Source organism: Coffea arabica, chromosome 3c (assembly GCF_036785885.1).
Source record: "Coffea arabica cultivar ET-39 chromosome 3c, Coffea Arabica ET-39 HiFi, whole genome shotgun sequence".
Classification (NCBI taxonomy): domain Eukaryota; kingdom Viridiplantae; phylum Streptophyta; class Magnoliopsida; order Gentianales; family Rubiaceae; genus Coffea; species Coffea arabica.
The window spans coordinates 1650974-1674121 of NC_092314.1; the positions used below are offsets into that span (position 1 = coordinate 1650974).

Sequence of the window (23148 nt, forward strand, 5' to 3'; positions counted from 1 at the left end):
ATATATAATTTCAGATTTTATGCTGGTGTACTTTTGTGTTCTAAGTGTCAAAATAAAAGAATAATATTAGAAAGTGCTTGGTGGAATTTTGGGGCCACCAAGTGGGCATTAGAATCGGGTTGCTTTGTAGGTTCCCTTAAATTGTCCGTTTGGATCGTTTTTTTGATGACTCTTCGAGTGTTAATCTAACTGTGTTCGTGTGTTCTTAATCATTTGTGAGGAAAAAAAAAAAAAGTGGGCATTAGAATCATCCTTCGGAAGAAGCAAGACTGACCCTCGCAGCTGACGGGTTAGGTCCAAAACTGCCAAATTGTAAACTAGTCGGAGTATATCATAATTGAAACATGCTAACCTTTGGAACGAGAGATTTGACAAAGAGTTTATTATATTTTCTTAAATTTGTCCAAGTTGAGTGGATGATTTGGAAGGTACTTAGATTTATAATCTACTAATTATTTTAGTGCATGCATATATGAATTCAAATAATTGGTAGATGATAAATTTAAATATCTTCCAAATTATCTAAACAACTCCAGGGATTTAAAAGGATTTCAAATTTTTTCATTAAATTTCTCGATTCTTCTTTAAAATTAAAAGCATCAATGCAGATGGCCTTGCTGGAGGTCGACAGCCCAAAAAAAAAAAAAAAAGAAGCTAAAAAATCGCCTTGTGTTATTTCCTTTAATTGAGACAGCAAACGGTGCTTCTTTCGTAAACAAATAGTGCATCATATTATTATCAATACTCAATTTAATTGGTAGGAAAATTAGTCAGATGACTTTAAGATCCCTTAATTCAATTCTCGAACTCTTACCTTTCTCCCTTTTGTAAAGTTTGGTGTCTCTCTTTAAAGCCAAAAACACTACACTATATGTAAATTTATTATTTTGTACTCGTTGCATTATATAAACATTTTGAAAGCCTAAAACATATTTTTTTTTCTTCCAAAAATTATGTCTAACTCAATCTTGGCCCATTTTTATAAATGACCCAAGATTTTGCCTTACATTTGTGAGGTTTGAGCCGGTCAAATTCGAAAAAACAATTGAGATTTTTTTTCATTGTATTGAATTTTGGACTCGTCAAAACTCATCTAGTTATACCCAAATGATAGGTTTAATAATAGCAAAGTCTGGGTCAATCTCGATCGAGCTAGAGTTAGCTGAGAATAAATTGAGTGGGATCAAGGATGTGGTATCGTAGGGCGCGACAATGCATATCGGTGATTGACAGAAAATGAGAATAAACGATTGCAACTTAAAATTATTTGGTTTTCTATTTTAAGTTTCTTTAAAAAAAGGTTGAAAATAATATAAGACATTTTTGGTGTTTTAAAAACAAGGCTCATTTTCGTAATCGTTTTCCTTGTCTATTTTTTTAATTTTGTTCGTTGAAGTCCACAAAACAAAAATTGAAAACATGAAGTAACGTTACCAGACAACCCCCAAGTTTAGCAATATAACAATTGGCATGATACATTAATAATTCTTTAAAAGTAATAAGTTTGGATAATGAATTAATTAATCATTAAGCCATTGACGGACATTAGTCAGACTCTCCAAGAACACATATAGCTAGAATCAACACCAATTGTAAATGTCGACAGAAGCTTCCGAACATCCTTCATCAAAGTGGACTCGACAGAACAAAACAAATTGAGAAGCTGGAGGTGGTAAGTGGCCAGGAGTTTCGACTGACAAGCACACAGGCATGCCTTGTTGGACCTTTTTAAGTAGCATTGTGGTATCAAGATGGCGGTTTTCTAGGAAGGAGACGCCCTGTTCTTGAGCAACAATGTTCGGTTTTCATTCTTCACTATTTGTTACAAGGGAAAACAGACAGATCAAACAAACAAACATAGGTGCAAAATTTCGAAACTTAGTAACAGTTACTTTATGAACCATTGAAACATTGTCTGCATAAGCATTTCAGACACGTCTTTCTATAACGAGTTCTATGCAACTAAAAAAGCCGAAGGATGCCTAAGAACAAGGGTATAGGAGTTATCTAAGATATTTTGGCTGGGGGAGGGGATCGAGAGATATGGGAAAGCATATTTTTCTCTCTGCGTTTTGGTTGTGGTTGGTAACTGTAGCCTGGATATTCAAAACATACAGAACTGGGTCAGACTCTTTACAGGGACCCTTCCATCTTCCGTCTCTGATCATCAGCATCTACAGAATGGTGCCAATAGCATTTCCAACTTAAAAAGCTTCCACTTATTCTAAATTACAGAGGATACTGAGTTGTCAAGAATCAATAACAGGAAAACTTCGCTCATCACCAATGATAGAGGCAGCTTAAACCATATCTTTCTAAATGTTTCTAAAACTTGCCAATTGACGCGCTACCTCACCAACAATTCTAAATGTTTCTGGAGGTCCCTTCAACAGATACATTGCCTGGTATTGGTGTTACATTTCCCGCGTGTTGCACCTGAAGTTTGCCAACATTTTCACCTCCTTGAACTGTGGAATCCACAGAATTGCTGCCAGGCTCAGACCTAGGATCCACACTTCCCAAATTTAGCTGATGAACTGATTGGAATGCCACTCCCTGCCCTGCACCACGAGCACGTCGTGAAGGTCGCGATCTCATGTTCTCTCGTGATCTGGCTTCACTACCCTTCCGCCTCCGGTTCACTGTCAGGTAGCCATGTGCTAGAGCTTCAAGTGCTCTTGTAGTTGGTGGCCTGACTCTCGTACCTCGCCTCTGTAGGTTCATGTTAGCCTGATGCTCAGGATTAACCTTATCTGGGGCCCTTTCAAGTTCATCATGGTCCACTGGGTTCTCGGTTGTTGCATCTGTCCTCAAGCTGCCAGTTTCAAAATCTACAGGGACTTGAGGTATATTAAGATCAATGAGTGTTGGGTTCTGAGAGCTCTGTTGGGGGTCTGAAGCAACAAGGCAGCTAACAGTATCATGTTCAACACTCTCAGTAGGGCTGCCTTTTGATGAATTACTCAAAGACAACTTATCTGGGGGGGTAGCCACTAGAGGAGGAACATTCTCTGCAAAATCACGAACATCAGAGCCGCGACTAGACAATTCTGAATCTGACTTAGGAAGAATTGCTGGGTTTGTCAAGACATTGCTTGTTTCCAGGTGGTTACAGGCAGTTAATCCCCGAGCCCGTTTGAATGCAGGGTTCATGTCATCTACATTATCATCTACATTTTCTTCTTTAGGGCTCTGGATCAAGTGGTCTTTTGTCACTTCTTTATGTGGCCATTTATCTTCAAAGGACTGTTTCCTTTTCAAGGAATCACTCATTGGAATACTTTTTGAATCAGGACAAGAGGCATGATTCTCGCAAGTTGGAGCATGAATTTGAAGATCTTTTCTATCAGGAAGTATCTCTCCATTTGATAGATGATTTGAGGCATTAGAAGTATCATTGTCACCTTTATTGTGTAATGTCATATCCGGAGAGTCCGATTCCTCGGTTGAGACCTCCGAAGAATCATCATCAATGATATCGTAGGAATTTCCAGAGTTGAATTCACTGGAAAACTCACGCAGCAGGCGTCTCAGTTCCTTTACTTTACGAGCATCCTCCAGGCCTGTATCTACAATTGTAAACTTCATGCCATCACTACCGCGATATGGAGTGCGAGGTTGAAGGTAAGAGCGGCGCCTTTGATTAGGCATGTCATCCCCTTCCAACTTTCTCTTCCTGCTGCATTCATATTCTTCTTCTTTCCTCTTACTTTCATCCACTTCATTTTCAAGCTCAATTAACCCAGGTTCTGATGCAACTTTACTCAAGACATCACTGACAGAATCAAAATAGTGGTTCCCTTTCACTAGTCTTCTTCTGGAAAACTTCTTAATACCAGGCACAAGAAAAACCAAAGAATTCTTGGAACCAGCGGCATAACCAGGATCTTTTGGCTCCTCTGAATGCCATCCTCTTGCCAAAAGACGGGGCCAAACTGCTTCCCAAAACAAATCACTGGACCGTGCTTTGCTTAATCGATAATCTCCTGTTAGAAACTTAACAATTTCATTGGATGTGAGAGAGGAGCACGCTTTTCCAGTTGGTATCTCTGGGCGCATAGGAATGGCATGATTTGACCTTACAGGTTCCAAAGCCATGCCTGTGAGGTCTTGTTTTCCCTTACCAATGCCTACCACTTCCACAAGCAAGCTCAATCCAACCATAGCTTTCAAAGAGAAGACATATTCTTCCAATGACATTTTCCCTTCGACGAATGTCTTAGAAACCTGCCACATGATCAGAAAAGATAAACAAGCAGGAAGTACGTGCTATCAAAATACCATTAGTGCTTTAGTAAATTATGAAATGCACCAGAAACAGCTACTCTGAATGGTCTCCAGTTAACTTAAATCTTCACAAACTTCAAAAAAATGATTTTAATATGTTGCTCATAAGCATAGTGTTCACCACAACTAAAAGGCCAAGAAACTTACAAGCATTGGAAAGGTATCAGCCCGATCCACTCATTCAACAGCAACTTCAGAATAATTTTCATTCAAAGCTTTTGAAGTTAATTTTCCTTCTGGTTTTAAAAATTTAGAAATACTTGCAGTTAGAGCAAAAGGTCAAAGTAGTTTTTTGCATGGCATACTGACTGAAGCTACCCCGCACCGTGAAGCAAGAGACAACTTATTTTGTAAATAAAGAAATGGAGCTTGTATGAGGAATCAATCAATGTCAACAAAATAGCTCAAAATTCCTTTTCTATCTGAAGAAAAGTCATGTTGTGATTGGCAAGAAAGTATGATTAGGTTGTCAATATAACACTCCAACACCAAATTACAGACAGTAAGATTATAAAAAAAAAAAACGAGAGAATGGAGAGAGTTAATGCAATTAAGTTGTCAATACAACACTTTCTGCTTGTATGAGGACATCCATGTTTTGCTCCTGGAGCAAGCTACTATATGTTATAATATCTAAGGTAGTACCGCAATGCATTAAAAAGCAACTACATGGATGCTTTGAAGATATACACATGAAGTGACAACAGCCACAGGCCCTACAGGACGCAACTTTAAGCTGCATCATTAGATCTAAGTATTCAAGTTAACCACAGAGATTAGCAGCCACAGAAAAAATCACTAATGAAATCTCTTGATCCCCAAATTGCAATAATGCAAACAAGGACAAATATGTTGGAATGAGAGTTCAAGCAACACATATACCTCCAACAAGGCATTCTTGCATTTTCCAGACACCCTTGGAAATAAACGAGACAGCAACTCCTGTTGCCTCAGTCCGGTAAAAATTTTCTGACCAAATACACCTCTTCTGCCTCTCATCTTTCTACATTCAGACCATCTGCAGTAGTCATGTGACCGATAGAACTCCCCATAGTAGAATGACAAGATGTCTCCCATGTTTTTGCTTTCTATGAACCTCCTAAGCTGAACGAAATTCTTCTCAAAGATATACAGCCCAAGGAGGAAACATTTCTTCTCAAGATCAATCCATGAACCATTTGCACAACCTGGGACAATGCTGCACCCCGGGAATATGCATTGGTCCCTTCTGTCCTCTAGTACTGCACCACATGATTCTCCTACAGGTACCCCATTGTCCAGTACAGCATTTGAATCATCAGTGCTGAAAACTTCTAGACTTTGAGAAACTTTCGCATTCTCTTTTGCACGATCCTGACTGACCATAAATACGGGAATTGGTAATCCCCAATTAAGTTCCACAGGACCATTTTCTGTATTTGCCACATTTTTCACCAAAGAAAGGTACTCTGACTTCTGAACCAGTATAGGAACTTCAACCTGATAATTGGCTCCAACTCGGGGAAAAATTTCCTGCTCTCGGAAAAGATCACAACCTATGGAGTCACCGGAAGGTAGTGAGGCATCGATCATCATTTCATTGCTGAGATGACCATTTTCATCTGAATCAAGTGAAACCATCTGCCAACAGAAACAAAAAAAATTTCGTAAGGTACACATGAATATCCAAGTAGCAAGATGCATATTGGGTAAATAAATGTGCAATGAGCCGAAGTAATCAAAGAAGAAATTACTTGACGATCAACTCAGCATTACACAATCATAACTGAAAAACTTGCAACGGCGTATGCTCCATAAAGCTCAAACTAGTTCTGACTGCCAAAACAGGCTAAAATGCAGAAAAGACCATCCTTACTGATACTTTTCCTAAGATAACTGAATTCGGAAGCAGACAGCCTTACAAAAAAAACTGTCTCTATTTCATTCTTGTGAAGGCTGTTGCATACTTCACCGAAAAAAAAAAAAAGAAAATGGAAATGAAAATAAAAAATTAAATAAAAAATAAAATGAAGATTTTAAAAACTGGAGAACATATGAAGGTGCAAATTTTCCGGTTTATAACTCGCTGAAGTAAAATGCTATTCCTAACTGGTATTAATCCTTAATATTATGTCAAGAGGACTAAAAGCATAATGAGGCGTGAAAATACCACAGTATTCAATAATGACAGCTAATGAAAAATAACAGAGGGAACCCTCTTCGTGTAATCCAGCCCTTATCTAGAGCCAGTTAATTCCCACACTAAAGAAAGTCATACAAGTCAACACTTTCAAACGTACGAGCAAAGATGTTGTATGCAATTTCAGAATACAGATTACCAGTACGATTGGATATTCAATAGCACAAATGCAAAATTTCAGCTATTACAGAATTTTTGAACGGAAATTACTAAAAATATTCGGCCACTAAAAGAAACCAAGCTCCGCTACGAACCTAAGATGAAAATTATGAAACCCCAGATCCATTTTTTAAAAGCATAACAACCCCACTTGATTATAAGCAGAGAACTTTACCCTGGATTACGATAACAACCACATTAAATCGCATAGAAACCAGCAAGACCCCCAACTTTACAAGAAAACAGAAAACTACAAAGCCACATTCAAAGCTCTATTAGAAACGGAAAACTAAAAGAGAAGCGAGACTGGGTTGTGATGTAAGTAGTCTACTTACAAACAAACGGACAAAAGAATGCAGAAACAATAAAGTTCGAAATTTTACCATGTCCACCATGTTTTTTCTTAATTCCAAATGTGATCCCTCCAATTTATACTCCATTAACACTCCATATCTCTCATAACCCACTTCCAAAATCGTGTTCCTCAAGCAAAAACTCATACGCAAAACCATAAAACAACACCATTGAACAATACCATTTAATAAATAAACACGAGTACATATATGCAAGAAAAAATAAAAAAGTTGGGCAGAATTTTACCTGGCTAGTTTGGAGGCAAGAAACAGAGAAGCGGCTTGAGGGGCACGTGAAGGAAGCAAGTTAAGGAAATGGGTCTGCGAGTTATAGATTAAAAACAAAGAAAACGTGAGTATAAATACCAAAACAGAAAAGAAAAAGGAAAAAAAAAGAAAAGAAAAACTGTACATGAACATTTATCTATATACATACATGTTACATATATAAACAAGGAAGATATGTTTTCGTGTGAGTGTTTTTGGGTGTATTTGAGTGTGTGAAGTAAGAAAAAGATGGGGGGGCAGAGTTGTACCTGGGTTGTGAAGAGGGAGCTAAGCCTTCATGGTTGATTTCGAAGAGCGAGAGAGAGAGAGAGAAGGAAAAAAATGAGAGACTTGCAAAATTTTTTTTTTTCTCTCTTTTATTTTCTATGCGTTGTTTCTTTTGGTTATTTTCTTTTGCTAGTCTCTGCTGTGGAGAGAAAGAGAGAGAGAGTAGAATAGAAAACTACTTGGGAATACTAGTATGAGCTTTTAGAGAAGAGGGGAGGGTCCATTTGAAGGCAGGAGTCGTGGTCTTCCTCCACGCGCAAGTAGGAAGGGGTTTTGGGTTGTGGTTGGGATTACCGTAGTTTGTAATTATGAAGCTTCGGTGCTGTGTGTATATGTATTGCACCCTGAGTTCTTATTACATGCATCATGTCCTAAGGTTTTACTATTCCTCAACTCTTTCTTAAAGTTAACAATAATATGTCATTGATGTACACACTTGATAGAAAATTTTCCATGCGATTACCATCGATTTTTGGTAAATTTTGATTGCTTGTTCCGTTAAATATTAACAATTGGACTGGATTAGGATATGTGTAGAAGTTTAAAGTTTTGTGACATCTTATATCAAAGATTTAGGTTGCTACATAAAAAATGAGAATTTTATAGGTATGGAGTGAAAATTGAAACTTTTATATGGATTGTCAAATAGTAATGGCTATTGAATGATACATGCACTTGAGCCACATTTAATGTTATTGTTCAAATAGTTTGTTGTTCAGCAATTATTTCCTTGAAATTTATTTTACCTATTGTAGTTATGAAATTGACGGGACAAAATAGGCAAAATATATGAATTTTTCACAAGAAAAGAAAATTATATTAATTGTCTTTTAGCGACTGCACACACGCAAGTTTAAATGGAATGAAATAACAATGAACTAATTGAAAAATCTAAACACAACGCCTATATTTGTTGTATTAGTACTAATCCTCCTCCAAAAAAACATCGACGTCCGAATAAAATTCTTGATAAAATATTAACTTTTGCTCGATATTTTATACTACACTCATGTATTCTTTACAATGTACCCAATAATGACCGAACATCTATTATAGCACGTATACACGTGACAGCCAGCAAAATTTTCAACTTAAACTTATATGAATAACTTAGCAAGGCACTTCTGAAATTGACGTTGTTCATCACATTCAGATGCCTGTTATTGTTTAGTTAGTTTCAGCCTCGAGAACAAGAATAATTATGCTCGACGCAACACATTATAGATCATTTTGGTAAAATAGAGCAGTCTACCGATTTCACACTCCTGAATCGGCGTGCGGCGGTTGGAGAGCTGGAGTGTTTTGGAGAGAGTGTACCGCACGCTCTCTAGATGCGGAGGCGATTAGTTAGTTACTACAGTGGCTTTGCTGCCTATTTTATTTTATTTTTTCCTTTTTGATGAATTTCAATTACGCTTCAACTCTCTGTACACTTTTCGAAAATACAAAATGAAAAGAAAATCCTCTCTATACGCTTATTTGCTCAGATCGGATGTATATAAAACTAGGTAAATAATTTTCCTTGAACAGAACCATATATATATATATATATATATATATATATATATATATATATATATATGTGCGTGTGTGTGTGTGTGTAAAAATAATAATCAGTAGGCTGGTGTTTCTCAGTCCTTTTAATTTACGTTGAGGACTAATCCTCTGCATCTGTGGAGGCAAAAAAACAGCATAGCTTGAAAAGATAGAAAACGAATTTCTTCCTTCACCGGAAAACTTCTCTGTTTTATAGTAAGTAAATTAATCGACGCTTTTTCTGAGCCCGACTGTGCTGCACAGGATGGAGAGAACAAGAAAAGAGAAAATGCTGACTGACTACCAAGCAAGATTTGCTGGGTCAGGTCAGCGCCGCTGCCGGGCACCGCCCACGTCCCACAGCCACCGCAAAGGCGTGGGGTTCAACACTACTCTTTTTTGGGTTCGTAGTGGTTGCTTTATGCAGAGCTGAATTAACCTAAACAAAGGATTTTTAAGCTTTAACCATACGGACGGGATTAGGTGTGCATGGGCTTTGTTTTTTAATTTATTAATCTATTGTAACCCCACCACAAATGAGCTGATGCTCGAGAAATTGGTAGTAACAGTTAATTATATAGAGTTGATAAAAATGTGGAAATTACTTAATCTTTTTTATCCATAGAGCTGATTCAAGAAGTGATAAGAGAAAATTCGAAAATGTTTCTTTCTATCCACCTCGTCGTGTCAACGTGATTTGGCATCATTCATATACCAGCAGCAGGTTGTGTAGGATAAGGGACGGTTCATGGCAAAAAAGCTTGCACCTGACTCTTTTTTATCTTTTGTTGGTTTTTGATTTTTCATCATCTTTTACTTTTTCCTGTTGGAAGCTGGATCTCACTCTACCATATATCACTCAGTCATAGATGGAAACCAATAAAATGAGTTGTCACGAATTTTTTTTTTTTGGGATCCAAGAAATTAATTTTCTTTCTTAAGCAATAGTAATCTACATGCAAAAGTTTCATGGGCTGTCATGTTACATCAATTTAGTTACGTGCTAGTCCAAGAAACTTCATCACGACAAGTGTTAAAAGGATGCTGCTTATATATATATACAGAAGAAAATATATATATATATATATATATATATATATATATATATATATATATATATATATAGAGGTAATTAAGGTCTTTTCATATATAGTTAGTTTTCTGTGCTTTCTTGCCGTGTTTTCGTGCTAAAATCTGCAGTAAAATTACAATATGAAGGTTGTAGGTGAAGCTTGGAAATTAACTAGAAACAGGACATGCTGTCTAATTAAGGCCTAAAAAAAAAAAAAACCTAGGAAGGAAGGACTTCTTGATTCTTTTGCAAACGGACATTTGATAGCTAGCCCACCATTTTGCCTTTGCACAGACGAAGCAAATTAGCTAGGCATGTTAATGGTGATTTTGCAGATCGAGTATAAACGTCATCAAATTTGCCCATATACGTACTGCATGATGAGATCGACTTTGAGCAAGGATAGTACGATCGATGCATCTCATCTGGGGTGGTAGATAGAGGTGCAAAAGGGTGGGCAGTCCTGTTGCCCACAGATTTGCTTTTCGCTTGCTCGTAAAAATGTTTTTGACCGCAGCCGTTGGTAAATAAATGGCTATAGATGGTTTTTTTTTTTTTTTTTTCTGTGTTTATGAAAATTTCATCTTTAAGCTTTTAGGACCTCAACTTCGTCTCATTATTTGTCCTTGGATTATGACTTCACAGGCAACTCAAGTTATATGATTTCACAGGCAACTAATGTTTGTTGTGTTACTTAGCAGTACTTCGTCAATAGCTCATGCTTCTAGACTGATCAAACTTGTTTCGATTGCATTTTTTTTTTTATAGAAAAATTACTGTAATGATTTGATATATATGAGATAAAAAGGTGATTGAGAAATGTGTTCATCGAAAACCTAGCAATCCAAACAAGATATATTATTGTGTCCATTGTTAAACTTCACTTAATTTGTTGTGTTACTTAGTGTTACTTAGCGTCAATAACTCATGCTTCTAGACTGACCAAAACAAAAACTTTGGCCTTAATTGTTTGGATTGCATTTTTTATAGAAAAATTACCGTAGCGATTTGATATATGTGAGGTAAAAAAGTGATTGAAAAATGTGTTCACGAGAGCGTAGCAATTTTTTTTGAAAAATTGCTGTCCAAACAAGCACTTTATCTTTTAAAGCCAAACAAAAGGAAAAAAAAAAAATGATAAGCCAAACTTTTTAAGAGTAGCTTCAATGAAGTCAAAGCTCAGCAATTTTGGGACCATGTTTCGTTCATACAAGTACAGCGGCGCATCACAGACATGCAACCGTGTGGTTCGTCAAAATGTAAAATGCAATCAAGTCTAGAAGGAATATAGTAAAAAAAACTTCAATATCTATGTAAGTAATTTTACATAGACATCAGAAGATATAATACGAATTAAAAACAGTAAAAGTAAATTTTGTATGTACTGACAATATATATATTATCACGATTGATTGGATTTACGAAATATATGTAAAAGTAAAAATTGAATTTCAAATTCAAATTTTACACAGTTATCGTTCATTTAATTAATACTGACAGTGTATATATACGTTATCAATATATAAAAAATCAATTCAAAAAATAATCTACTGTGCAGGCTCCGGGCAAACGGAGTAAAATGAAGAAAGCAATACAAACAAAAGGAAAAGAAAAGTTGAATAATATGGTACCAATAGTAGTCTATCCTCCAGTTTCATGTGGTACGTTAAAACCTATGAAATCTGAAACCAATTATCTTATCGCCGTTAATTTTATTGACGCTAGGGTAAAAAGCTGACGCCCTACGTGGAGCGACATGCAGTCTTAGGGCTTAGTAGGATTCAAGTAAATACTAAACGACGTTGCCTTTCATAACCGCCCAATCCAGTAGGGTTTGGACTCTTTTCAAAAGAGTGCCTAAGCCACGAACCATAGAAACGCTTAATTAGGTAATGGACCTTAACTTGATCACCAGCCCACCAACTTTTTTTTTTTCTTGCACATAAATTACAGAAATAAAAAAGTAAAATATTATTTGCACTTTCATTTTTTTTTGTTAATTCAGACCTCACTATTATTTTAATCATATAAATTTTTATTTATTAGACGATATGATAAAATGAATAGTGAGAGAGCAAATAATAAAAAATAAAGTGCAAATAACACTTCCCTAAAATAAATACATAAATAAACTTATGGTATTTGGGGACACACTCTTTGACGCATCACCACATGAGATGGCTAATATTTAGAGTCATTTGTCACTTGGATTAAAGAAATGAAAATCTCATGCCAACATTTTAGGACCAATAAAATGTGTATGATTATCAATTTATCACCCAGCAATGTAAAAATTGAAAGACCATGCATTCTTCACCTCATCGACATTTTAGTAACTAACATGAATTTTGTACTAAGTAAATACTATATACATGTATTGTTCCCAGCAAAGGAAGTCGTATTATCAAATTTGCCTAGATTAAACATCTTTCGAGTTTGGAGCATCTTTGGCTTCGAGTCTCACCATGGTCAATAAGGAGACCAATGTAATTTGGTTGACTGAAAAAGACGTAGTCAAGGAAGAGCCAGTTTCACTATTCTCCTCGGTAAAGAATTCTTTACCAGTAGAAACCATATTCCTGTCAAACATTGACCAAGCTCTAGTATTTCCGGTGGAAACCATCTTCTTCTTTGAGGATCCTTCAAACGTTAAGAACCCTTCAAGTACACTTAATGCTGCTGAAAGAGTTAAAGAAGCCGTACAAGTACTTTTGGGTCCATATTATTTCATGGCTGGGAGGCTAAACTTCAATCAAGAAACCAAGAGAGTGGAGCTTTTATGCAATAATGCTGGAGTCTTGTTTGTGAGTGCAACATCTAAACTTACACTGAAAGAGCTTGGGGATCTTTCGCAGCCAAATCCAACATTCCATCATTTGATTCATCGCCCTGGTCTATATAAAGGCCTTCTTGAAACAGCAATATTCACAATCCAGGCAAGTTTTCAATCATTTTTTAATTTAAATGAAGAAACTGAAAAATGGGAAAAACCACCATTTAGTTTTTGTGATTCGTTGTTCTTACGATTATGCAGGTGACAAGATTTGGTTGTGGTGGTTTGTCGCTTGGATTCACCACGAATCATGCTATTCTTGATGGAAAATCAGCAAGTGATATGTTTCACAATCTAGCTTCTATATGTAGAGGTGAAGGTCTGAAGGTAGAAGCAATCAACAATGATAGATCGTGCATTCGAGCAAGAACTCCTCCGCAGATCAGTTATCCGCACAATGAATATGTGAAGTTGGCTAAGACTTCATCTCTTCCCTCATCATTCACCACACAGGACAGAATACATCCTTCTCCGCTTATTTTCTCTGATATATATGTTCACAAGCTCTTCTCTTTTACTCCTGATATGTTAATGTCACTCAAAGAAAAAGCCATGACTAAATGCTCAACTTTTGAAGCTATTGTAGCTCATATTTGGAGAGCAAGAACAAAGGCAATCTTTGAAAAGGATGAAGACGATGAGTTTTCAACTGTTCTCTTTGCTGTGGACATTAGGCCCAAACTTTCACCACCATTGCCAAATGACTTTGCTGGAAATGCAGTTGTCACAGCATTTGCTACTGCAAAAGTGAAAGATTTGGTTGAAATGCCACTGCCCTTTGGTGTTGGGAAGATAAAGGAAGCAATAGAAAGGGTGACAAACGATTATATAAGGTCTGTCATAGATTGGTTGGAGGTAAATAAAGGTATTCCTGCAAGATGTGATGGGAGCTTTTATGTATCAGCTTGGTGGAAATTGCGTTTTAGAGAGCTTGATTTTGGCTTTGGGAGGACTGTTCATGGTGGTCCAATTGTGAGTGGGAATGATGAGTTTGTCCTGCTTTTATCTAATGAAAGTAGTGGAGGAAATGGCGATGGGATTAATGTTTGGATGGGCCTTGAAAAGGAGATTATGCAGAAGTTTGTGTCTTGTGTCTTTGAGATTTAAACCCAATTATATCTAGCTAGTTGGACATCTACAAAAGCACAGTTATTAAATAAATAAAAAAAAAAGTAACTTCTTTCCTCTATTGATCATATGGTGAGAAGATAACTACTAATTCTACATCGACTTTATTTCATTTTGCACCTAAAAGAGCTGACGCAGTTGTAAAACTCGGATTCTTAAGCACAAGCTTTCAACTTTAGGCAAAGTACTTATGTGCAAAGAGCTGATGCAGTTGTAAAACTCGGATTCTTAAGCACAAGCTTTCAACTTTAGGCAAAGTACTTATGTGCAAAGAGCTGATGCAGTTGTAAAACTCGGATTCTTATGCACAAGCTTTCAACTTTAGGCAAAGCACTTATGTGCAAGTTAAAATCTTTTAAGTTCTGTTGTGGCTTCAACACTTTGAAGGACATGGTCAAATTTTGAACGCCTAACCTCTTCCCGTAAGCATCTATATAATTAAATATGGACGTAAAAAGTCACGAAATGCTAAGATATAATTTGAAAGAATATTCAGTAGTTTCATGACAAATGGTAGGAGAGGAGGAAATCAAGAAAAATTTTATTGAGGCCGCTGGACCATCAAGAACCACAAAACGGCCACTTTGATCATCTCACAAATTAATGAACAAAGAAGACAAAAGTAAGTATTAATGAGCAAGTTGAGATTACTAGCATGTGACGTGAATATAATTAAGTTAAAGTCACAGCAGGATTAGGGGTGATGTCTACAATTTGAATATATAGTTCAAGTTGGCAAGTTGAGCTAATCCGGCAGAAAATTAACAGGAGTTGAAGTTGCTCAGAGGGTGACAAAGAGATCATCATCACTCTTATATTTTGGTTTAACTCTGTCCCTTGAATTTAGACGCACACAGAGAAGAGTTAGGATAGCACACAGTCGACCGGCCTCCACCAAGTTTTCAAGTTTTCCACTGGAAGAGTTAGGTATACTTCATCTGCATCTTTTTTTTTTTTTTTTTTTGGTAAAGATTTCAACGTTTTTTCCTTGTTCAAGTTTGTTACAAATTCTTCAATAAATCTTGCTTGTGCGTCTCTTACATGCTCTAACTAGTTCTTGGATCTTACAATCAAATGATATTTGGAAGGAATTATGAAGATGAATGCTGTTTTCTGGCTGATAAAATTTGATCTCTGTGTCTTCTTTTATCTTGGTTAAAGAAAAACTGATCAAATTCAACTTTGATAATGTATTCTTCCTTGCACTAATGAAGATGACTTGGGCATTCCAAATTAGAACCGTTTGGTTTGCTGGCATCTGAAGAATTGGTCAAAACCCTAAAGTACCAAAGTCCATCTTTTGGGATCCGGATTAGAAGCCATGAAGGGAATAAGGTTGGGTGGCGGAATCTTTTCAAAAATAGAAATGCAATTGGACCACCGAATATCCTTAAGATGCTAAATTAGAAGGGCTGTCCCACAATTTATTCCTGTTGATGGGGCTTGATTAATTCCGTGTTTGTAAACTAACTAATTAAATAAACTTTTGATCTACATCATTTGACCCTCTAACAAGGAAGAAGCAGATGATTGATTAAAAAGACAAAACACAGACAGATAATGAACATTTTCTCTAATTAAGGTACGTAGGAACTTCTTAGTCGGTCAAAACTCAGGAGGGTTAAAATTAATCAAGGAACTTCTGACATCCAAGTCATTGTAATCTTCTTAATCTAAACATGCTTTAGAGGCAACCTCATTGAGAAACATAAGTATGTCCTTGTCTTTTTAACCTTTTTCCAATGAATATAGCAAGTTTTCAGGCAATGGGATTAGTTAGTCCGACAACATTGGGGCGCGCATCTGGATTAATTGTATGGCCAAAATTAGTATTTTTTCAACAGTGAATATTCTCTACTTGCGTTAAAGATAGGATTTCATATTCTTGAAAGCACCCGCACCCTCTAGCTAGATGTTATTGGTTTTCTTTTAATTAAAGATATTAATATTTGTGCCTAATCTTGGAGTTCAAAATGCGATGGAGATGAGTAATTAATTAAGCTAATATATATATATTTGTGAATGATTAAAACAATATTTGCCATAAGTTAATACGAATTTTGGATTGAGGCAGTCGGGAGGAGATACAATGAAAAAATAAAATTTAGTTTGAAATCATCTTCAAGTTTGAAGTTTGATGTTGTATGGTTGTAAACGCCATCCTTAAAATCTATCTAATACGTACTTCGTCATTCATGAAGAAAAGAAAACAAAAAGAAACTATTAATTAGGTCGCCCATGCACGTACCTACATTGCCTAAGTGACATTGAGTTTGCACCTCTCCAAAAATCTTGCTATTAATTACGTACTGGTTGCATATATGCTCAATTCTTTCTCTCCTTTACTTCTCTTTGGACACTTATATTTGGTTCTTTCATATTGCTCGCTTACAACACGTCTCATCTGATCAAGAACTACAGCATTCAAAACTCCAAAAAGAGTGACGACTAGACGAATAATCCTCATTTACACATTCAAACATCTAGATCTTGTCGTTGACCAGCTAGAATAGCTTTATTTGATTTCTTTCTTTATTTACACATTATGGTACTGGAATATCCGAATAGATTATATTATTGCTTGAAGCAAGCCTGCTGTTGACAATAGTAAAAACCTTGACTAGCATATTCTGTTTGGATTGCATTTTCCATGATTTTTCATAGAAAAATTACTGTAGCGATTTGATGTATGTGAGGGAAAAAAGTAATAGGGAAATGTAATCACGGAAAACGACATAATTTTTTGGGGGGGAAAACAGCAATCCAAACAAGGCACGGAAAGAAATTTGTGAGGGGAGATAAACTATGCCATACAGCTGAAAATTACCTACAAAACAAGTATTATGATTCCTGCAAATGCAGAGCTTCAAACATTGTGCAGTTGACGCCAATTGCTTACTTATTTTTAAATATTGCACGGCCTGCAGATCTTTTAAAAGCATAGCTATTTCATCCTTCTGCTATGCTAAGTCCAAATAAGTGAACGACTGTAGGCAAAGCGAAGAACGATGAAATTCTTTCTCCTTTCTCTTATGTTCTCCTCTCAAAAAGTAGAGAAATTCTAAGAGATGTTCAAAATTGGCTATAACTTACGATGCGACCTATGAACTTCCTCCGTGATCTCCCGACTAAAAATCATTAGAATAAGGATAAGAGAGGAGAGTTTTTGTCCCCCTTCCGAAGCTAGATAAATTGGTGCCACTGCCATGGTCAACCTACTTAGCTGTTTGCAGCTAACTCTCTGTTCCGAGATCCTTGGAGCTCATATTATAACCACCCTCCTGTCCTTCCTACACTTCGTACTGAAAAACGCTGTGAATAAAACAACAAGCAATAGCAAAATTCAGACAAAGAAATGGATGCTTTCGCATAGAATGATGTAAGCTTGTCCCAGATATAATATTAATTAGTTAGGCCATTTTCAAGGAGTCCTAGCGGCTGATGCCTCTCAACTAACATTTTTTCTATATCTTTTCATAATGCAATCATTCCTAACTATTCTCCTTCAACACATTTTAAATTTTCGATAGGCTTGCCAATTAGGCTGTTCTGTTGTCGAGCCTATAGACAAACTGGGATGCATATGTAGACGAAGCTCTGGCATGCCAACATTTCTAGTACATTAACCTTGCTGTGCCAGCATAGATTACTGTACTGGAAGATGAACCCAAAAAACATGGGATTTCTTTACAGAGTTCTCCAATAAATTTGGTTAAGACCCCACGATTGATGCCGACCTGGTCGGCACTGCCACATGCCCAATTGCCATATTGGACCTCAAAAGACACATGTGCCATGACATACTTGCTTTCATGTAGAGACATATGCATGTATATATGGTAGGCTGAAAAAAACTATTGTGAAAACCCCGTACGAACACAAAATTTTTAAGGATATAAAAACCTAAGGTTTTTTTTTTTGGAGCTAAAAAAAACCTAAAGTTGATTTGGAGAATGGTGATTAAGTGCAGCTTAGCTGCACGCTTAGCTAAAATATTTTAAACGGTTGAGATTGATTGTATGTCTCTCTTGCCCATCATTTGTCGTGTATATTTTACGAATGACTGTATAAGCATGAAATTGTTTTGAACAGTTGTAAGTGACAAAGTTTAGATCCATGCTCCTGCACACAAGGTTTGTACTTTGTATCCTAACTCTTTGCCTTGTATATATGTCCTAGCGCTTTGACCCGAAAAATAGATTTCCATTTTGGACAGGACAGAGGGTTCATAAGTTTCTCCTGCAGATATGGTTGATAACCTGGGAGCTAGTGCCTCAAGTGAGGAAGGGGGCATCAAAGAACAAGACCGGTTGTTGCCAATCGCCAACGTTGGCCGAATCATGAAGCAAATTTTGCCACCAAACGCCAAAATCTCAAAGGAAGCTAAGGAAACAATGCAAGAATGTGTTTCAGAGTTCATTGGCTTCGTGACCAGTGAAGCATCTGAGAAGTGCCGGAAGGAGAGAAGGAAAACCGTGAATGGAGATGATATTTGCTGGTCTTTAGGAACGCTAGGCTTTGATGACTATGCCGGACCTCTGAAGAGGTACTTGGATAGGTATAGAGAGCTTGAAGGTGATAGATCAGGTAATCAAGATAAAGTTAGCAACAGTGCTGAAGAAATGGAAGAGCCATCTTCATACAGGAGCAATATCGTTCAACCAAGAAACCAAGCCGAACCCTCATATAGGAGGAATTAATAGCTCTACATCGAAGTCCTATTTATGGCTTCATCGAGACAAATTTGAAGAAACATCGACATTTTCAGATCTCATTGTTAGGTTTTAATATGAGAATCTTTGAGGAAACAGTTTTATGGTTTTCGTAAGCCGTCTTTTCTTACATAAACTCTGCTCGTTGTCTGAGCTCGTGAATGTGTTAGCTTCGATTTACAGTGATGAAAAAGCTGTTTCTTGAGTGAAATTTTGTAGAAGAAACTTGAGCAAATGAATTTGGACCTTTGAAGTTTTCTCATAAATATAATACATTATTATCAATTAGCTTCTCGGTTTGACAGGAATATTGCTTTTACTGCCCTTCGGCTGCCTTGTAAAAAAGCTGGGAAGTCCAAATTTTCGATGCAGCTCAGACAAGAGTGAAACAGCTCGATTCAGGTCAGTAAGGGACTTTTTTTCCCTCCATTTGATTCGATATTTTATTTGTATTGACAACATAATTGAAATTTGCTGACCCTCCTCCAGATTAATGGAGTGCATGCATGTTTATAACATGAATGAGATTTCCCCTTTACCAAGACTAAATATTTCGACAAAAGTTAGCAATTAGTACATGATTTCACTCTGGTATTAGATCATACGTTTTGCTATTGAAAAATGACGATTGGACCCCCTCTGGCTTCCCAAGGATTCTTAAACTACTTGTTGACATCAGGTCCTTTAATTTATTTGGTACGTAACATCCTTGATCTCTTCTCCCTTTTTTTACAGGATAAGGTCATGGTCTAGATTCATCTTTAAAAAAAATTTCAAACTCCAAATTAATATTCTGTTTATCTGATTGTGGATGTTGACCCAATGGTTAAAAATCAGCTTAGGCGCCTGTCATGATAAGAGATTAATGCTTCCTGGAGCCAGTCACAAATGCAAATTTGAATAGGCACAGCAAATTTTTGTCATTGAGAAAGCTATTAGATCTTAGGCATATTTTCTTTTTGCCATTCTTATATTTTTGGGACTTGAGGGGGGTGGGTGGGTTTTATAGGTTAGGGTTTCTTGGATTCTCACTGGGATATGTTAGTTTTATCATTTTTTACAAGTATCGTACCGTTTGAGGTTTGTGTTCATTAGATTCCCGGCTAATTAAAGATAGTACTTCCAACAATAACAGACAATTTGGGAGGCAAAATCAAATGCATGCCTAGAGAACAACGGCCAATCAACCTCAAATCCGTATTATTTGGTAATCTGGTCTTTTAACATAAAATATTCTCCATGAAGGGAGGCACAGCAAAAAGGTATCTAGCTAGAAATCCAAATTGAAGCATGAACAGGTTCTCTTCTTTATTGGGAGTATGATTAAGCGGCTATGATTATTCCAGTCTTCTTCTTCTTTCAGCCACTTGACGAATCATGACTTTATAGTCATCTGGGATCTGATCTCCTTTTTTTTTTCTTTGGGTCCAAAATCTAGGATCTATTCAATTATCTGAAATTCCTGTTTTTCAGTAGGAGAATTATATATATATATATATATATATATATATATATATATATATTGATATTGCCACGACTCGTACCAGTGGTAGTTTGATACTCACAACACACGAGCGCTTGAACTTGTAACCATGCAGTTGTTTTATCCCTCCTCAAAAATTAATCATCCTACTTATAAACAAAACTTGCAGTGTTTTCATTTGTTATACAGGTTTTCTTGCAAGAAAGGGATCCAAGTTCAGGCCGCTTACCGCGTAGATGATGAATAGTAGAGCTATAGCCGCTGACCACCTTGTGCGCTGCTCCAATATTCCAATCCTACTGTAAGAACGTATCCATCTTAAGAACTCGTCTTTATTTGACTTAGATGTTGCTGCCATATATGATAGAAAATCCTCAAAAATGCAGGGAAAATGCACCTTGTATTAGTTTCTAAGTTAACTATGCAACAAATACGTTTAATCTCAGGTAAAAAAAATGAAAAGATCGAGAAGGAAAAGATGATGAACCGTACGTTTTTCATAAAATGAAGATCATAGGTGATGTGTGTCTTCATTCTGATTTCCCGGTCAATATTTAGATGCATTGCCTCAGAAGAAAAACAATTTAGTGGCATTCTGTTAGAGTACAAGCACGAATATGGCAGTACAACGAAAATAGCTTATGTTGAATGCTTGAATCCTTTCTTTAGTCGTTAACTAACATTTCTTGGTGTTGATTCTCATAGATGGTTTTAGCACCGGATCCAGGATAAAATACCTGCAAATAAAGAAGTTTGATGTAGCAACATTAACCAGCACTCGCGCTTAAAAAAAAATTTCTGGAAATAATTGCAATATATATAAGAACCATGATAAGTCAATCAGGAAGTTTGCTTGGCGTCATGCTGACATGCCGTGCATCACTCTGCAGACTGCACTTGGTTGTGCCCACAAAGCGTTTTCATCACATTGCAGAAGTCTATAGACATTTGAAAGAAATTTTACTTCCAATTGCAGACAAGGTATAGGAGTTCAACTTATCTGAAATCACGACCTTTACCTGATCACTTACATGATGCTTTATGTCATTTACGTTTAAAGATATATTACATAAACATACCAGTAGTTCTGGCTTAAGCTAATGATCTTTTCACCAACTACTGTAGTATCATGTTCTTTCTCATTCTAGCATGATTTTTTTTTTTTTTACGTTTCTGATTCCACTTGTTGAGGCAAATAGGAAGGTGAACGTGCAGGAATAGGATTAGCTAGCTTTACTGAGTGATGCAGTAAATTTTAGTTCAGTTAACTTTTGCTGCAACTTAACATGTCAGAAAATCACTGTTCATGGATTATCTTATAGTAGTATATGAGAGTATGAATATGGCGCTAGCTACAATATGCTTCTTTGATGAAATCACAAATTTGAATTTACCAAAAAAATATATATATTAAGAATTATCCAACCTCATTAGTTACAGATACATTTTAGAAACAATAAATTAACCTTGTGTAGACTAGGTCTTCAACATGGTGAACATGCAGCACTTAAGAGGTCCCAAAGCAGGCAAAAAAAAAAAAAATTTTTTGCTTTACTATTACCAAAATAAATTATATAGTACCTCTGTACGGAAGTGTATCCATGAACAAGTATTTTAAGCCTGCTCGCTCTTCCAGTGCACGGATTGAGTGGATAAAGATGATTATAATCTGCACTTACTTTGCTAATACTACTGAAGCAATTAGTGGAGAAGAATGTGGAAGTCACATGCAGTGACGTCGCGAGTGTTTTACAGCCAAAATGTTCATTCTCATTTCTTTATATGCATTAGCTTCGTCCGGTTCTAATTGATCCTCTAATGTAAGCTTAATTCTAAGGCAACTTTTCCTGTATTGGCGAGGAGGATGAGCGGTAAAATTTCTACTATCTCGTCTTGATTTGTGCAACACCGAGCCACTTGCATAGACTCTATGTCTATGGTGTTCTCCATAATCTACGAGAAATAGGTTCACTAATCCAGGCAGACATAAGTATTACGTCCATGTTGAAACAAGCATTAACATATATAGCATTAAAAAAGAAAAAAACAAACCTGATTTTATATATATAGCTCCAAGTTTCTATAGTGTATCAACCCTTGATTTGACTAAGCAAAGTATCAGACTAAAAGATGTAAAACAAAGGACAGTATCATAGAGTAGAAAATTGTCGACTGCCATCTCCTTTACACACAGCAAAAGAAGTTTACGCTTTTGTTCTACGTGCATGGATCAATAAACAAAACCCTAAAACACGGTCAAATGAGTATATATCTCTTCTTTTCAAATAAATAAAAAAAAAATTACTTTGGTAAATTATGTGAAAAGTAAAACAGTACACATAACAGAATGGAATCCATTGCACATGGTTAAAAAGCTTTTGGAAAAGAAATGGTCAAAGCTTAATTCTTGGGGCAAAGTGTGAGATTTCCTATGCAAAAGGAAAAACTTCAGAACCAGTAAAACGAAATAGGAAAAAAAAAAATTTAGGTTCAGTACAGACCACCTGTTCCTTCACTTGCCCATCTTTTGAGTTTTCTTACACTGTTCCTTATGGGAAAAAAAAAAGAATGAAATTATTGCTGTCAGAAAACGCTTCTATACTGACTGTTTCATGTTGAACATGATAAATTTTGGTACGATAACTTGAATCGTGTTTAATAATTGAAAAGTCTTGGTAGTGAGATGGTTTATTTCGTCCTTATGATCAAAAGTTTGTCATGATGATCTCCACAGCTCATGGGTCAGGGATATATATTATACACATAAGAAGCACGAGGAACTGTTTGCTAGGGGTGAATTTAATCTTAATAGCATCGATGACCAAAACATGCACTTTCTGAAAAAGCCAGC

At 36.3% G+C, this 23148-nt stretch overlaps 2 protein-coding genes and 1 long non-coding RNA gene across 3 annotated transcripts; 2 read left to right on the forward strand and 1 right to left on the reverse strand.

Annotated features, from left to right (window-relative positions):
• Positions 1–1869: 1869 nt before the first annotated feature.
• Positions 1870–7732, reverse strand: LOC113734153 (uncharacterized). The gene is made up of 4 exons (XM_027260515.2): positions 7515–7732; positions 7226–7299; positions 5170–5907; positions 1870–4227 (listed from the first exon to the last, which is right to left on the reverse strand). The coding sequence occupies exons 3-4, from the start codon at positions 5905–5907 to the stop codon at positions 2365–2367; spliced, it is 2601 nt and encodes an 866-aa protein (XP_027116316.1). The 5' UTR covers positions 7226–7299; positions 7515–7732; the 3' UTR covers positions 1870–2364.
• A 4874-nt stretch (positions 7733–12606) lies between these two features.
• On the forward strand, positions 12607–14081 carry LOC113735332 (acyltransferase GLAUCE). The gene is made up of 2 exons (XM_027262350.2): positions 12607–13077; positions 13176–14081. Exons 1-2 carry the CDS (start codon positions 12607–12609, stop codon positions 14079–14081), a joined length of 1377 nt encoding a protein of 458 aa, XP_027118151.1.
• Positions 14082–18118: 4037 nt separating this feature from the next.
• On the forward strand, positions 18119–19039 carry LOC113735333 (uncharacterized). Its single transcript, XR_011841826.1, has 2 exons — positions 18119–18235; positions 18348–19039. It is a non-coding gene; the product is annotated as an uncharacterized lncRNA (long non-coding RNA).
• The last annotated feature ends 4109 nt before the right edge of the window (positions 19040–23148 follow it).

Coding starts and splice junctions, on each gene's coding strand:
- LOC113734153 (XM_027260515.2), bottom strand. CDS start 5,907: ATGGTTTCACTTGATTCAGATGAAAATGGTCATCTCAGCAATGAAATG. Junction 4,228..5,169: donor GCAAGAATGCCTTGTTGGAG/GTATATGTGTTG, acceptor ATCATGTGGCAG/GTTTCTAAGACATTCGTCGA.
- LOC113735332 (XM_027262350.2), top strand. CDS start 12,607: ATGGTCAATAAGGAGACCAATGTAATTTGGTTGACTGAAAAAGACGTA. Junction 13,078..13,175: donor CAGCAATATTCACAATCCAG/GCAAGTTTTCAA, acceptor ACGATTATGCAG/GTGACAAGATTTGGTTGTGG.